The sequence below is a fragment of the Protobothrops mucrosquamatus genome, unplaced genomic scaffold, assembly GCF_001527695.2.
Source record: "Protobothrops mucrosquamatus isolate PMUCROS unplaced genomic scaffold, P.Mucros_1.0 scaffold4750, whole genome shotgun sequence".
Classification (NCBI taxonomy): Eukaryota; Metazoa; Chordata; class Lepidosauria; order Squamata; family Viperidae; genus Protobothrops; species Protobothrops mucrosquamatus.
In genome coordinates, this window is record NW_015390642.1 from 1 (window position 1) to 17,588 (window position 17,588).

At 46.5% G+C, this 17,588-nt stretch overlaps 1 protein-coding gene across 1 annotated transcript in view; it reads right to left on the bottom strand.

Moving 5' to 3' along the window:
• Positions 1 to 16,751: 16,751 nt before the first annotated feature.
• Positions 16,752 to 17,588, bottom strand: part of LOC107299276 (zinc finger protein 850-like) — a 9,086-nt gene continuing 8,249 nt past the window's right edge. Inside the window, exon 5 of the mRNA XM_029286730.1 lies at positions 16,752 to 17,550. Coding sequence (XP_029142563.1) covers positions 16,752 to 17,550 — 799 coding nt within the window. The remainder of the gene's footprint in view (positions 17,551 to 17,588) is intronic.

Below are 17,588 nucleotides of genomic sequence, written 5' to 3' on the forward strand. Positions count from 1 at the left end.
GCCCAGACTTCACGCTGAAACTCTTCGCACAATGGGAACACTTGTAGGGCTTCTCGCCCGTATGGGTTCTCCGGTGGGCGATGAGACTGGAGCTGACGCTGAAGCTTCGTCCGCACTCCGAACACGTGTAAGGTTTCTCGCCCGTGTGGGTTCTCTCGTGGACGATCAGGCGCGAACGAAGACTGAAACACTTCCCGCACGCCAGGCATTTGTGGACTTTTTCTCCTGCGTGATCGGAAGCCGGGATGAAAGTTTCTTTGCGTACAATGATCTTGACAGCTGGCTCGTCATCATCATTTTTCTTTCCTGTTGGGGTGACAGTGAGATTTCGGTAACCCTCCACCAAAGAAACGGAGTTTTGAGCCCTCTTCCTTGGAAGCTTTCTCAAGCCGGCATGTTCTGGCTTCTGCTGACTTTCAGAGATGGCTCCTTGCTCATCTGAAACGGGAAAGGCGTCCACAGTGCCTCCCTCGGATGTCTCGTGCGGCAACTCAGGATCTCTCTTTGCCAGCTGGGGAATCCCAACATCGTTTTTACTCATGCAGAGGTCATCTAAAAAAAATCCCAATAAATTGGACCAACATTAGTATAAAATTGTTAGAATAGAATAGAATAGAGTAGGAATAGAATAGAATAGAACAGAACAGAACAATAAATTTGTCACTTTAAATCAGGGGTGTCAAACTCAATTTCATTGAGGGCTGCATCAGCATTGTGATTGCCCTCAGGGGGCCGGGTGGGTGTGGCCAGGGTGGGTGTGGCCTACTGGGTGGGCATGGATGGAGTGGGTGTGGCCTACTGGGTGGGTGTGGCCAGCTCTACATTGTTCGCGTCAAGAGTGCCTGTGGGGGCCTGGGCAGGAGTGGGATAGATCTGAGGGTCTCTGGCAGAAGGGGGTGGGACCCGGGCAAGTGCCGAGGCATGGTCCATTGGAGGAGCCTCACCGTTCCTCTCAGGCCATGCGGTGGGGGGCTAATGGAGCTAAGACTGAATGCGTTTCAGCATAGATGGCCACCACAAAATTGTACATTGGCTCCCAGGTGGCCTGGGCTAGGGCCAAGGCAGAAGGGGCCGTTCCCTCACTGTTTCCAGGATGGCTTCGCGGGCCACATGAAACCACTTCGTGGGCCGCAACCGGCCCCCGGGCCTTGTGTTTGACATGTCTGCTTTAAATATACATTAATCAGCATATATTAAAATGAGATTTCATTGCATTCAGCTCTCAAAGGGTAACCACCTCCAATATATACTGCATAAACATAACAAAAATAAATAAATAAATTATGCATATACTCATACCCACACATATGTGGCCCAGAGAAACAATAGTCTAGTTCGGATGTATACATATACATGGCGAGAAAAACAAATCTTGCGAGTTTACAGAAGGATGGCATAGGGAACAAAGCTATTACAGAATTGGGTAGTCCTACTAGAAATACTTCAAAACCTCCTCCCAGAGGGGAGCAACAGGAACAGACCGTGAAGTGGGTGTGTGGGATCTCTAACAATGCTTCAAGCTCTAAGCACATAACGGTTATAAGCAGCGTCCTGAATATCAGGGAGCAAGCTTCCTATGATCTTCCCGGCTGTCCTTACCACTCTCTGTATGGACTTTCTATCTGAGGCACTGCCGCCACCAAACCAGACAGTGATGCAGTTTGTTCAAATGCCCTCAATCGTGCCTCTGTAAAAAGTGGACAGGACAGAAGGAGAAAAATGTGCTCTCCTCATCCGACGCAGGAAATGCAGACGCTGTTTTGCACGCTTCACTAAGGGTGAGGTGTGGAGAGACCAATTCAGATTGTTATTATCTGCACCCCCAGATACTTCATACTGTTGACCATTGCTACAGCGGCATCCTTGATATTGAGTACGGCTATGCCGGCTCGTTCTAAAATCTACAGTGATCTCCTTTGTTTTATTCACATTCACAACCAGGTTACTTTTATTGCACCAGTCCACCAGAGCCTTCACCTCTTTCCTATAAGCATCTTCACTGTCGTCCCGGATAAGACCCGCCACTGCCGTGTCATTCGCATACTTCACGATATGATTCATTCTAGGTTTGTTCATAGGTATGTTCTTTGAAATCAAATGGGCAAATGAAGAAATAGCAGTGCCACTTAGACCCCATAGTGCTTTACAGCACACTCTCAAGTGGTTTACAGCAGTGGTTCTTAACCTGGGCGATATCGCCCCCCTACACAAGCGATGCCTCACCTGAAGAGGACTCCTTCAGAGGCTGCTCCTGTTTAACCTCCAAACACACTTGACTCTGCTCCGTGTCTGACAAGGCTTGGTCACTGGCCTTGGGAGAGCTCCTTCCCGTCTCCTCAAATAAGTCAGGCACCTGGAAAAGCAGGAAAAAATCCCATTCAGGGATGAGGAGAACAGTGCTGACTTGAAGAACAGCGTATGTCATGTGTCTGATTAACGAAACACTTAAAAGGACTTTCAGGCATATTTTTCCCTAAAAGCATTTATTAAGGTTACAGAGACGTCAGTACAGCATGGTGGAAATGCTTAGGTCTGGCTTCTCTTCCGTTACGCATATACATTCCAAGCATTTCCCACCCCCTTATTGTGGGGTCATGGTTCACATCTTCCAATCAACTTGGAAGATGTGATTTACTTCCGGTTTCTTTCTCCAGGGCTATCCTTATGCTCCTCCCTCTTTCCCGGTTGCTGGTTTAACTATATAAATGCCAGACAGTTCTGCATATTGTCAAAGCAAGAATATACAGTATTTGCAGCGTTGACAGCGTAATTGTGATCTGTTACACATATTTTATTCTTAACTGAAGTATCATTTAGAGCAGAGGTCCCCAACCTTTGGGCCACAGGGGTTTGCAACAGACCACGGAGATGGCAGGTGAGCACACACATACACACACACGCACGCACGCATATCCCCACTTGCGCAAGCAGCTGGCGAGCGGGTGCAAGTCACTGGCACAAATGGAGCTGTGCGGCAAGCACCCTTGCTGGCCCTTTGCGCCAAACCATCCCCTCTTCTCTCCCCACCCCCCTCCGCCACTCCGCAGAGCTAGAAAGGTTGGGGAACTCTGATCTAGTGCAATATTTCTCCAACTTAGCAACTTTTCAGATACTGGCTGGGGAATGCTGGGAGCTGAAGTCTATGTCTTAATATTGTGGTGTTTGTTTTTTTTTAAAAAAAACTGATCTAGAGATACAGTATAAGACAGGGTTTTTCAACCTTTTCACCCATTGTACCACTTTTAGGATATGGCAATATCCGAGTACCACCAGTCGCCTAGCAAGGTGTCCAAAACTTGATGACCAAAAAAGAAAAAAAAGTGATGAAGTACAGGTAGTCCTCAGCTTACAACAGTTCGCTTAGTGACTGTTTGAAGTTACAATGGCACTGAAAAAAGTGCCCCCCCCAAGCCACAGCCGAGCAAGACACCTGCCTGCCCACCTAGCGGCGCGCTTCCTCCTGTCTGAGGGGGTTTTTATTCCCCCCGTCTACTGGGTGGTTGCAGCAAGTTTTGGTCACTTCACATGACCCTGGGACACTGTGACCGTCATAAATATGAATCAGTTGCCAAGCATCTGAATGTAAATCACAAGACCCTGGAGATGCTGCAACATTCCAGCTGATCGGCGCTTCTTCTGGGCTCAGCAGAAGCACCAGGATCAGTGCCGAGCTCCAGTTGGAGCCTGGCGGTGATCCTGGCGCTTCCACTGAGCCCTGACAGCCCCGAAGAAGCGCCAATCAGCTGGAAAGTGGCACTGATCCTGGCACTTCCGCTGAGCCCTGACAGCCCTGCAGCTCCAGCCGTCTCTCGCTCAGGCTTGTGTGGTGCTGCCACCAGTTCAGCTCATTCCCCTCCCCCGCTACCACTTGTCTAGGATGGTCGCGTACCACCTGCCAGGTGCCAATGTGCCACAGGTGGTACCCGTACCACTGGTTGAAAAGCCCTGGTATAAGAGGTCCTTGACATATGATCACAACGGGGGACCGGAAATGTATTGTTAAGCAAGGCAACACGTGACCGTGGCCAATTTTATGACCTTTTCACCACAGTCGCTAAGCGAAATCACCATGGTTGTTAAGAAAGACATCGTGTGATTGTGCTTTTCAACCTTCCCAATTGCTGGCTTCCCCGTTGACTTTTCTGGAAGTCCCCCCGGGAAGATCCCAAACGGTGATCACAAGACCATGGGATGCTGCAACCTTTGTAAATGCGAGCCGGTTGCCAAGTGTCCCAATCACCCATCATATGACCATGGGGATGCTGTGCATGTCCAATGTAAGTCACTTTTTTTAGTGCTGTTGTCAACTTTAGTCACTAAATGAATGGTCGTTAAGTTGAGGGCTACCTGTACCCAGAAGAAGGTTAGAACAACAGAGGACAATTCTAAGTACCTTGGATTCTCCCTTTATGGTTATGTAACCATTAGTTTACCTCAATTCTTTCTCTCTGTTATTACAAGAACTGTAAAAATGAGGGGCATGTCATACCATTTGCATTATAAATGACTGCCATTCAACAGACTTACAAATCTTGTTCTTATTTGATTAAAGGTCCAGATAAACATGACTGAACAACTGTTAAAACATCAGCATGCAGAAGGTAAGTTTAATCAATTCAATTGCATTCTGGGGGGGGGGGAAACAGACCTGATTCAACATCCCCTTCACGATGGATACTATCTCAAAGATGCTTTTTCAAGAGGCAACTGGACTTTCTTATTTTTCTTTGAAGGCATTTCACTTCTCATCCAAGAAGCTTCTTAAGTTCTGACGGGATGGTGGGGAATGGAAGGATTTATACTCCTTGCAGACAGCTGGTCATTTGCATTCTTTTAGAGTAGGGCTTTTCAACCTTTTCACCCATTGTACCACTTTTAGGATATGGCAACATCAGAGTACCATCAGTCACCTAGCAAGGTGTCAAAAACTTGATGCCCCCCCCAAAAAGGAAAAAAGTGATGAAGTACAGGTAGTCCTCGACTTACAACAGTTCGCTTAGTGACTGTTCGAAGTTACAATGGCACTGAGAAAAGTGCCCCCCAAGCCACAGCCGAGCAAGACACCTGCCTGCCCACCCAGCGGCGCTCTTCCTCCTGTCCAAGGTTTCCATTGTTGTGAGCATTTATGTTGAGGATTGGCAGCGGGGGTGGGGTAGGGGGGGTATTTGGTTTTTATTCCCCCCGTCTGCTGGGTGGTTGCAGGTTTTGGTCACTTCACATGACCCTGGGACACTGTGACCATCATAAATATGAATCAGTTGCCAAGCATCTGAATGTAAATCACAAGACCCTGGAGAGGCTGCAACATTCCAGCTGATCGGCGCTTCTTCTGGGCTCAGCAGAAGCGTCAGGATCAGTGCTGCTTTCCAGCTGATTGGTGCTTCTTCAGGGCTCAGCAGAAGCACCAGGATCAGCGCCGAGCTCCAGCTGGAGCCTGGCGCTGATCCTGGCACTTCCGCTGCGCCCTGACAGCCCTGCAGCTCCAGCCATCTCTCGCTCAGGCTTGTGTGGTGCTACCACCAGTTCAGCTCATTCCCCTCCCCCGCTACCACTTGTTTAGGATGGTCGCGTACCACCTGCCAAGTGCCAATGTACCACAGGTAGTACCCGTACCACTGGTTGAAAAGCCCTGTTTTAGAGAGTCATTGAGGCCACCTGGCGGTGTATCTGTGTCATCAAGATCACCTGAGTAGTGCAAATGAGTTTTTGGAACTGTTGAAAGGACTGAGTTGTAGACTGAAGATAGATGATGTCGTATCCCTTCCCCTTTGTTGAGAGAGGGCTGTTCAATTTTCAAAAGGCTCCACACCCATTTGTACCACTCAGGTGACCCTGACGACACAGACAAACCCCCAAGTGGCCTCAACGACTCTGCAAAAGAATGCAAATGACCAGCTGTCTGCAAGAAATATAAATCCTTCCATTCCCCCACCATCCAGTCAGAGCTGAAGAAGCTTCTTGGATGAGAAGCAAAATGTCTTCAAAGAAAAAACAAACAAACACGAAAGTCCAGCTGCCTCATGAAAAACATCTTTGGGATAACTATGACCTGGATGACTGAGAATCTCCATAGACACTGAGGGAATCCTATCCCAACCTTCCAATGTTTTAAGATTGGGACATTGTGCGCAAGCTTAACCCTGCAGAACAAATCTATTCTTCTGAAAGGCTATTACCTGCTGCGTCGGTCTCTCAGCCTCTTGCTGGCTCAGGAGGAAATCTTCAGCCAGAGTCACTGCCTGGGCACAGGTCTCAGGGCAGCCATCTTTGACCCAGTCCTGGATCTCCGAGGGCAGGATGGTCAGGAACTGCTCCAGGATCAGCAGCTCCAGGATCTGCTCCTTGGTGTGCCTCTCCGGCTTCAGCCACCGGTGGCACAAGAACCAAAGACGGCTGCAGGCTTCCCGGGGACCATCAGCTTCTCGGTATAAGAACCGTCGGAAATGCTGCCGCTGGACTTCGGTGCTGATCGCATCCACCCGCAAGATGGCTGCCTTCACTTTCCCGTAGTCGCCAATCTCCTTGTCCTCAAATGCTCCTCCTTCATCTTTGAGGCCTGGGATGAGCTGGGACATCCATTTTCCTGCATGAGTGTTGACCGCCTTTTCAAGGGAGGTCAAAAATAAATCGTCCCAACGTTGGGAAGCTGGGAACAGGGCCTGCCCAGGTTGAGATGGAGACCTTTCCTTCATCCCTGGCGCATCTTTCTCGTGCAATGTTTTCTCTTCGTTTTTCAGCAGGCCAACATGGTTGCTCATCCCAGTTCCTTTAGAAACATCTCCAGGACTTGCCACGCTCTGTCCTTCTGTTTTCTCCTCCTGCTGTCCTACTGGAAAATAATCCTGTTGATCCCGGGGGCTCATCAAGTCTTCATCTTCCTCCTTAGAGGCCATTTCAACTCCTCCAGGCCAGAGTGACTTTGGTCCAGCTCTTTCAATTCTTTGTGTCTACAATTCTTTCAGGTCTTCCCTTTCAATTCTTTGTGTCTACAGGCTTTGGGTCCCAATTTGGTTGAGGTGACAAAGGTCCAAGCCCGGTCTGCTTGCAGCCACTCAAGAAATCTGCCTGCCACAGAGACATAAATGTTATTAAACGGGGCTATTTAAAAAAGAGATAGAAGAACTATTATTGCCTTCTCCAACCTGGGTACCCTTTAGATTTATGGACTTCATTTCCCAGAATTCTCCAGGCAGTCCATTACAGAGAATTCTGGGCACACAGATATTGCTCTCAGCCGTGGCCATGCTGACTGGACATTGGATCCCAGAATTCTCCAGTCACGGCTGAGAATTCAAGGAGTACAGACTTAAGTTCCCAGAATTCTCCAGGTAGCATGGCCACTGACAAGAATCCTGAGACTACGGACTTCGATTCCCAGAATTCTTCTGTCAGAGTGGCCATTGCTGAGAATTTTGGGACTACGGATTTCTCCAGGCGAGTGTTATTCAGGCTTGGCAACTTGAAGAGATGTGAACTATAGCCCTGAGGAATTCTGGGAGTTGAAGTCCATACATCTCCCAGTTGCCAAGCTTGAAAAACATTGCTCTAAATTGGAAACAGAAACGGTGCTGGGCACCTACTGGTTCCTCTTTAAAGCAGCTGCATCTTTTCCTGATTTGGCACTGCATGTTTGACTTGAGGAGGCATCAGTAGCACCCTCCACATCCCTCATTCACCTTGATGTACCTGTTGGCACCTGCTCAACTCAAATGATATTTAATAGAACTGTAGGCTTTACTGAGCTAATATATATATATATAAAACCTAGTCAAGATTATGTCCTTGTCCAGGCGTTATAGTTTAGTCCCTATATAGGTAGTCTTCAACTTACAATCCCAATTGGGCCAGCATTTCCATTACTAAACAAAGATAATAATAATAATAATAATAATAATAATAATAATAATAATAATAATAATAATAATAATAATAATAATAATAATAATAAAAATAAATAAAAATGTAAATGTTCGTTTGTTCAAAATCTTAAATCTCCGAACGTTCTTCACCGATTGCTTTGAAATTTTGACACAACGTTGCATTCGAATACGCGCATGTTTTTATATACCTATATTATATAGATGTCACACACCTGTGACAGGTAAAAACATGCTTTTTTTGAAAAACAGCACCATCTGTTGGACATAAAAGCAACACACGCTAGACCAGGGATAGTCAACCTTGGCTCTTTTATGACTCGTGGACTTCAATTCCCAGAATTCCTGAGCCAGCTTAGCTGGCTCAGGAATTCTGGGAGTTGAAGTCCACGAGTCATAAAAGAGCCAAGGTTGACTACCCCTGCGTTAGACAATGGAACAACAAAAAATATTGTACAGTATACCCACAAGCATTGTGAAATTAAACATATTAGAAACGTGCGCTTTCTTTTTTCTTTCTTTTCCATTTAACCAGACTGAGCCACAGCAACGCGTGGCCGGGTACAGCTAGCAATAATAATAAAGTTGGAAGGGACCTTGGAGGTCATCTAGTCCAACCCCCTGCTCAGGCAGGAAACCCTATACCAGTGATGGTGAACCTTTTAGAGACCGAGTGCCCAAACTGCAACCCAAAACCCACTTATGCATTGTCGGGTGCCGGGTGGATGTGGCCAATTGTGTGGGTGTGGCCCATTGTGTGGGCATGGCTGTGGTGGTAACAGCAGACTGGGTGGGACTAAAACGTTCAATCAATCAATTCCAACTTTGCAAGATCTTTTTTTTTCCCCCACGAGAAGTTGAAATTGACTGATTGATTGAACCCTTTTTTTTTGTACACAGCGATGGAGGCCTAAAGCGAAAAGGTTTTATAAAACCCAGCTGAAGGCCTAGGACTGGGGTGACGGTGCGCGTGCCCACAGAGAGGGCTCTGAGTGCCGCCTCTGGCACCCGTGCCATAGGTTCCCCATCACTGACCTATACCATTTCAGACAAATGGCTGTCAAGTCTGTTCTTAAAAACTTCCAGTGTTGGAGCATTCACCGCTTCTGGAGGCAGGTTGTTCCACTGGTTAATTGTTCTAACTGTCAGGAAGTTTCTCCTTAGTTCTAGGTTGCTTCTCTCCTTGACTAGTTTCCATCCGTTGCTTCTTGTCCTGCCTTCAGGCGCCTTGGAAAATAGCTTGACTCTCTCTCTTCTTTGTGGCAGCCCCTGAGATATTGGAACACTGCTATCATGTCCCCCCTCATCCTTCTCTTCGTTAAACTAGACATACCCAATTCCAGCAACAATTCCTTATATGTTTTAGCCTCCAGTCCCCTAATCATCTTTGTTGCTCTTCTCTGCATTCTTTCTAGAGTCTCAATATCTTTTTTACATTGTGGTGACCAAAACTGGATGCAGTATTCCAAGTGTGGCCTTACCAAGGCCTTGTAAAGTGGTATTAACACTTCACGTGATCTTGATTCTATCCCTCTGTTAACGCAGCCTAGCACTGTGTTGGCTTTTTTGGCAGCTGCAGCATACTGCTCCGACAGTTGCTATTATTGAGCAAGGTACCCCCTATACTGTACCTGTGCATTTGGTTTTTCTTGCCTAAATGTAGAACTTCACTTTTTTCACCACTGAATTTCATTTTGTTAGATAGTGCCCAGTGTTCAAATCTGTCCAGATCCTCCTGTATCCTAAGCCTGTCTTCTGGAGTGTTGGCTATTCTTGCCAGCTTGGTGTCGTCTGCAAATTTGATGGGTTCCCCATTGCTGAGTGAGTCATGTTTGATTATTATCTTTTTGACGTTAAGCAAATTACTGCAATCACACAATCATTAAGTAAAGACTGCTTCTCTAATTGACTTTGCAAAGCCAGCCAAGTTGTTGCAACTGTTGTACATATATGCCGGTTGCCAATATGTTCGAAAATTGATCCTGTGATCTTGGGGGTGCTACAACGCTCGTAAGTGTAAAGCCTGGTTGTAAGTTACTATTCCCAGGACTGTTGTAACATTGAACAGTTGCTAAACAAATGGTTGCAGGTCAAGAACTACTTGTACACCCAATTAATTTTTTATCCCATTTTGCAATCCTAGTTTCTGGGTGGAAAAAAACACACACGCACCATAAAATCTTATAACCAGAGAATGTTTGCATCACTCAGCAACACAGCACAAAACAGAGATATTCCCAACCTAACCTATTTCACAGGGTTGCTGTTGCAAGGAGAAACAAAGGAGAGCCGCCGCCACCACACACACACACACTCCTGGACAACTCTAATGAACAAATGAAAATATAAAACAGGATGGGAAAGCAGAAAGAAAGTAGAAAAATTATGCTACCAGTTCAAAGTTAGCCTTAGCTGGAGATAAGAAGCTTAGTGTATGTTGTTACACCTCAGATTTGGGAAGAAAGACAATGGTTACACGCCAGGCAACAGCTCTTTCAGGTCCTGGATTATGCACAAAAATAAATGGGCTGCAGAGTAAAGGTGGGTGAGGTCAATTAACTCAACCTGGGTAGCATTATCTAGTGCAGTGGTGGCGAACCTATGGCACGCGTGCCAGAGGTGGCACTCAGAGCCCTCTCTGTGGGCACGCGCGCCATGCCCCGGGAGATGGCAACTGTCCCTCTTCAACCAGCCTCCCTCTAACTAGCCAAGGTCCTACGTGGCCGGATGCATCCCGGTACGATTGGTTTCCCTCCCCTCATCCCGTCCCTCCTGGCCTTCCATGCTCTCCTTTTCCCGGGCATGACCCACTGCATTGCCTCCTCAGCTATCGGCTGGCCATCCATCTCAGAGGCGGCTTCTTTGAACTGCTGGTGGCGGGCTGCGGAGCTCCAGAGTGCGCCGGTCAACGGGCCGGCAGGCTGTGGCTGCAGACGGACACCGTCGGCCCCCATGCGCTTGCTGGCCTCTGTGTGCGAGGGCCGATGGTGTCAGGCAACATCCGCCCCTTGCCTTGCCCCATGGCAATGGCACCCCTGCCCTGCCGTGCCTCACCCAGCAGGACGAGCCTACTGCCCCACCTACCAGAGACCCCCTGGATTTCCCCCAACCCTGCCCACCCCCCACAGATGTCCCTCCCCATGAGCAACATTGAGGTGACCACGCCCACCTTGGGCACACCCACCCAATCTGCCATGACCACCACAGCCATGCCTACCCAGTGGCACAAGGCGATAAATAAGTGGGTTTGGGGTTGCAGTTTGGGCACTCGGTCTCTAAAAGATTCGCCATCACTGACCTAGTGGTTAAGCTGAATCTTCAACAGGAAGGTCTCTTCAGTCTGCAGAACTTCTTGTCCCTCTGGAAATTGGGGAGGTCAACTGAAGATTTCCCAAATGAAATCAAAGAGATCCTTCTGGCATTCATCCCTTGGGGGAAAAAATATCCCATCCCATTGAAATGCCATATAAAAAAACAAAATGCTGATTTTAAAAAAAGGTTACTTTCACATCTTGGTTCTCCCCCCCACCCCCAGCAAAGAGGCAACTCTGGGTAGCTTTGGGGGTTTTTTCACAGCCCCCCCTTATACGTACAGGTAGTCCTCAACTTACGACCACAAGTGAGCAGAATTTCTGTTGCTAAGTGAGACATTTGTTAGTGAGTTTTGTCCCATTTTATGACTTTTTTCTTGCCGCATTTGTTAAATTTGTTAAATTCTATCCTGCTCTATGGAGTAGAGAGTTGGTCTCTGACAGAAGGCCACCTGAAGAGACTAGAAGCATTTGAAATGTGGATTTACAGGCGGCTGTTACGTATAAGCTGGGTTGACAAGATCAGAAATGAGGAGGTGATAAGCCGCCTGGGAAAGCCAAGGGAAATCATCAAAACAATTAAAAAACGAATATTAGAATATTTCAGACATGTGATGCGACACATAGAAAAATATGGCATACTCCATTTAATCCTCCAGGGAAAGATGGAAGGCAAACGAGGTCCAGGCAGAAGAAGAACATCATGTCTTCAAAATCTAAGAGATTGGTTTGGACAAAACTCAGCAGCACTTTTTCGTGCGGCTGCTGATAAAAACAGGATTGCCAACATGATCACCAACGTCCGATAACGGATATGGCACAAGAAGAAGAAGAAGAATTTGTTAAATGAGCCACGGCAGTTGTTAAATTAGTCACACGGTTGTTAAGCGAATCTGGCTTCCCCATTGACTTTGCTTATCAGAAGGTCCCAAAAGATGGTCGGTCACATGACCCCGGGACACTGTGACCATCATAAATGTGAGTCAGCTGTCAAGCCTCCAAATGTAAATCACATGACCACGGGGATGCTGCAATGGTCGTAAGTGTGAAAAACAATGATAAGTCACTATTTCCAGTGCCGTTGTAACTTTGGTCACTAAACAAACTGTTGTAAGTTGACGACTACCTGTAACGAGGACTCAAAACATTGTACTCCACAGCTTCCCAGACCTGGGGGAACCTGGGATGGGTGGGGGGAATACTCAGGCTGCAGTCTTCTGCCCACCTACCTGGAGTAGGAACCCATTGATGTCAAGGGTGCTGGAAGGAAGGAAGGAAGGATGGAAGGCAGGCAGGCAGGCAGGCAGGCAGGCAGGCAGGCAGGCAGGCAGGCAGGCAGGCAGGCAGGCAGGAAGGAAGGAAGGAGAGAGGAGAGGAGAGGAGAGGAGAGGAGAGAAGGAAGCAAGGAAGGAAGCAAGGAAGGAAGCAAGGAAGGAGAGAGGAGAGGAGAGGAGAGAAGGAAGCAAGGAAGGAAGCAAGGAAGGAAGGAAGGAAGGAGAGAGGAGAGGAGAGGAAGGAAGGAAGGAAGGAAGGAAGGAAGGAAGGAGTGATATTCCTCAGGTATACATGAGTCCTGTGTCCAGCTGTAACTCTGTGCCTCCAGCAGAGAATCACCTACAGAGGAAAAGATAAAAACAGAGAAAAAAGTTACAGGCACGCTCTTTTGCAACCAAACCACGGGAATTCCCTGAAAAAGGAGGGGGGCATTTTCAGGATGCCACATTCCAACTCAAGCCATGTTCCTAGATAGACTACTGCTTGTTCCTTGGGCTGACTCCAAGGCAGCACCAAAGTCTCCCTTGGCTTGTGTGACCCGCATAGGATCCGTTTCTCCCATTGGTAGAATGCCAAACAGAAAGAACGGATGGAGGGAGGGAGCCACGCTTCGTGCAGCGGGGCTGCAAAGCAAAGCAAGGGGCAAAGACTCTCTACAGATCCGCCGCGAGGAATGGCAACCGGGACCCGGGCAGAGATGCGCCCCTCGCCCAAAGCGGGCTTGGCTTGCACACCGATCCAGAGGATGCACTTTTTCACACACCTGCAATCCCTCTCCTCCTTCCCCTCCAAAACTCACCTCTGCAGCCGGACCGACCCGGGTCTTGCACGGGACCGGCGAGAAAGCAAAGCCCGGGATTGCAACCTACAAAACCTCGTTTTTGATCTCCCCCCCCCCTCCCGCACGTTGCAACTCGCCCCTTTCTCCTCCCCCTCCAGCAACAGGAAGGAACCGGGCAGCCACCGAACCGCCACGGAAGTTGCTTCTCAGCCGTTCTGGGCGGCGCCAACTCCGTGGTTTTAACCCTTCCCGGGCAGCCGGGCAGGGAAAGGCGAGAATTCCTTCGCCTGCTCCTTTCGCCCCGCGCGCGCGCGCGCTTAATCCCCGATCGCTTTCTATGGATTCGGGGGACTCCGATTCGTGTGTGGGTTCGCACGACCCAGGCTCTAAAGCAGGGGTCTCCAAACTTGGCAACTTTAAGACTTGTGGACTTCCGAAATGGTATAAGGCAGGGGTAGGCAACCTCGGCTCTTTTATGACTCATGGACTTCAACTCCCAGAATTCCTGAGTCAGCTCTGCTGACTCAGGAATTCTGGGAATTGAAGTCCATGAGTCATAAAAGAGCCGAGGTTGCCTACCCCTGGTATAGGGTTTCCTGCCTGAGCAGGGGGCTGGACTAGATGACCTCCAAGGTCACTTCCAACTTTTTTATTTATTTATTTATTTATTTATTATTTATTATTATTATTATTATTATTATTATTATTATTATTATTATTATTATTATTATTATTATTATTATTATTATTATCTCCCAGCCACCCAGGGCTGGCTGAGGAATTCTGGGAGTTGAAGTCCACAAGTCTTAAAGTTGCCAAGTCTGAAGACCCGTGCTCTAAAGCAGTGTTTCTCAACCTTGACAATTTTAAGGCATGTGGACTTCAACTCCCAGAATTCCACAGCCAGCAATGCTGGTTGTGGAATTCTGGGAGTTGAAGTCCACATGCCTTAAAATTGTCAAGGTTGAGAAACACTGCTCTAAAGCAACCGCGCGTCGCCTAGCTTGGGGTTTAGCGTGTCGTGAGGACGCGTACGAGATCTGCCCTCCTCTGATTCTCTCCCGTTCACATCCCGGGTGGTCGCCTTGAATGGCCTGCTTTGGATTTTTGCTAGGCTGCTTTGGGTTCCCGCGGCTATTCTTGCTGGAGAACGTTTTTGTTTTTGTTTTTTGCCAACCTTGCGTGCCTTAGTTGTCTCTTGGGGCAAAAATGGTGCCGTATGGACTACGTGAGGATGGATTTGCACCGAAAGTGGGGTGAAGGTTAGCTCGAAATGTGTGTACGTGTGCGCGCGCGCGAGTGTGTGTGTGTGTGTGTATTGTGCAAATGTTTGCTTGCTTTCTTGCACCAAAATGGATTAACTCAGAATTTGGATTAGGAATGCTATGTGAATTTAGTGCCGGTCAGTTTTTGCTCCCCTCAATTAGCCAAGGAGGAGGAAAGTGCAAGTAAAAGATCTGGGTGCCGGGTTTTTTTTTGGGGGGGGGGGAAGAGGGAGAGTTTGTTGTAGGTTGAGGACTAGCTGTATACTCTTTAACTTGTTTTTGTCCATTTCAGTTTTGAGAAAAAGCTGATACATTTTAGCCATTTCATGTTCAGCATTTGCATATATAGCCAAGTTTCAAATTCTGTCTCATAGTCTGTTAATTCCAAAAGTCTTTTTGTCTACTTTAAATATTTCTCTTAACTCTACATACGAAAACTAGGAGAAGCCAACTCCCTCTGCAGTCAGCTGATCTCTTGACTTCACCTTGTATTATCCCAGTACTTCTTCAAAAAATTCTTGATATGTTAACCATTTCTCTTTGTCTGCTCTTTCTTTGCCATAAAACGCTTCCTGTGCCAAGACCCACAAAGGCATTTTCAGGCACGACCTGTGTTTCTATTTATTTGAGATTTGTTTCTTAAATTTATTTGCGCCCATCTCACCATAGGCCTACTGTAGGCGGCTGATAATAAAAGAAATAAAAATGAAGGGCAGGTAAACAGAAATGTAAAATAGTACAACAATAAAATAACCAACAACAAAAGTCCGAAAAGCGTTTTTTCCAAAAAGCAACTGGATTTTGTTTTTTCCTTGAAGACGTTTCGCTTCTCATCCAAGAAGCTTCTTCAGTTCTGACCAAGTGTTGGAGGATGAAAGGATTTATACTCCTTGCAGACAGCTGGCCATTAGCACTTTCTCTGAGAGTCGCTAGGCCACTTGAAGGTTTATCTATGCCAGGGGTCTTCAGACTTGGCCCTTTTATGACTTGTGGACTTCAACTCCCAGAATTCCTGAGCCAGCACAGCTGGCTGAGGAATTCTGGGAGTTGAAGTCCACAAGTCATAAAAGGACCAAGTTTGAAGACCCCTGATCTATGCCCTCAGAGTCACCTGAATAACCCAGGACATTTCTCCTAAAGTTCATCTAAAATCTACCTCAGAAGACAGAAGTGTCCAGAAAGAGAGGATGGAGTCAACAACCAAGATGGCGGCTGTTTAAAAGGGCATCACATATAAAGCTAAAAAGCAGCAGGACTCTGCAGAGTGTGGCACAATTGGACTGCCATCTTGATTTTTTTGACATCCCTCCCAGTCCATGCCCTGAAAACAGTCCCCTTGATTATTTTGAACAATAATTTTATTAAAGATTATATTCACAGACCAAGCAAAGAAACTTAATACCAATGTGTGTGTGTGAAGATATGAAAAAGACACTGGGAAGAAAAAAGAAAATCCCTCCCCCCAAAAAAGGATAGGAGGAAAAAGAAACTTTCCCTCTTCTTCCTCAGCCAGAATATATTCAACATCAACATTTTATCACTAGATAAACAACCAGATGCATCTTTGTTCCACCCCTCCCCCCATTTTCTCCTCTCTAAAATTTCAGTTCTCACTGATCAACAAAGGCCTAGTAAAAAAAATAACAAAAATACCTGGGTGCCTTGACTCATGACTATAACAACTTATGACTGGAAATCCATTCCCAATTGTGGTCATACGTCTAGGACTACTTGTATTTTGCAAAACATTGTATATACTCCCCACACCCTTATAATAAGGTGACCAATCGTCCTCCTTTAGGGAGAACAGTTCTTCTTTTGTACTCATTTAAATAATAATAGGCATGTAAGCATAATTACAATATAAAATGTTATTGTTACAAATGTTTTTTATTATGCATTTATATAGTGTATTCTGTATTGTTGCAATGAATAAAATGTTTTATTTACGGTATTTTTTTCTTCAACTTATTTGTGTCCTCCTCATTGTAAAAAAGTTGGTCACCTTATAACCCTTTTGTGTAACCACTCTGGTAAGTTACTAATGCGGCTTTATGAAAAAAACCTTCTCACACTCCCAACATTTATGCGGATTTGCTTGATTGTGGTACTGAAGGTTACTTGACTAGGAAAAACATTTTCCCCACACCAAACAATTGTGGGATTTCCCTTCTAACACTGTGTAAAATTCCCGGGAAATAGTAAGGTGTGACTTTTTGAAAAAAGTTTTTTCCCACATTGTTCACAACTGAAAAGATTTATCTCTGCTGTGGACTTTCTGATGCATTTTGAGCTGAGACGGACAATGAAAGGTTTTCTCACACTCTGCACACTTGTAAGGCTTCTGTCCTGTGTGAGTTCTGGTGTGCCTGTAAAGTGTTGAATAGTGGGCAAAACATTTCCCACAGTCCAAACATTTATATGGCTTCTCTCCAGTGTGGATTCGCTGATGTATCACAAGAGTATTTTTTTGAGAAAAACATTTATCACACTCCGAGCATTTGTGAGGTTTCTCTCCTGTATGGATTCGGCTGTGACTTCTAAAGGAAAATGGATTAGCAAATGTTCTCCCACAGTCTAAACATTTGTAGTTTCTTTCCCCTGTGTGAACTTTTATATGATTTCTAAGGATTGATGTAGTACGATAAAATCTTCCACATTCAAAGCATGGATATGGTTTCTCCCCTGTGTGGGTTTTATGATGTGTCAAAAGGGCTTCCTTTCGAGCAAAAGATTTTCCACATTCTAGGCATCTGTACGGCTTCTCTCCTGTGTGGAGCCTCTGATGCCTTCCAAGGCTTTGTTTTAGGGAAAAGCATTTCCCACACTCCCCACATTTGTATGGTTTCTCCCCTGTGTGGATTCTCTGGTGAAGCTGAAGCTCTCCTGGCGAAATAAAACTTTCCCCACATTTAGAGGATAGCTCTCTTTTGTGCCATTTCTGGTGTCTCTGAAGTTCATAAGAAAACATAAATCGTTTCTCACATGCCAGACATTCATAGGGTCTCTCTCCGGTGTGAAGTCTCTGATGTTGCACCAGGCTTGATTTCCAGGTAAAACACTTCCCACATTCAAGGCA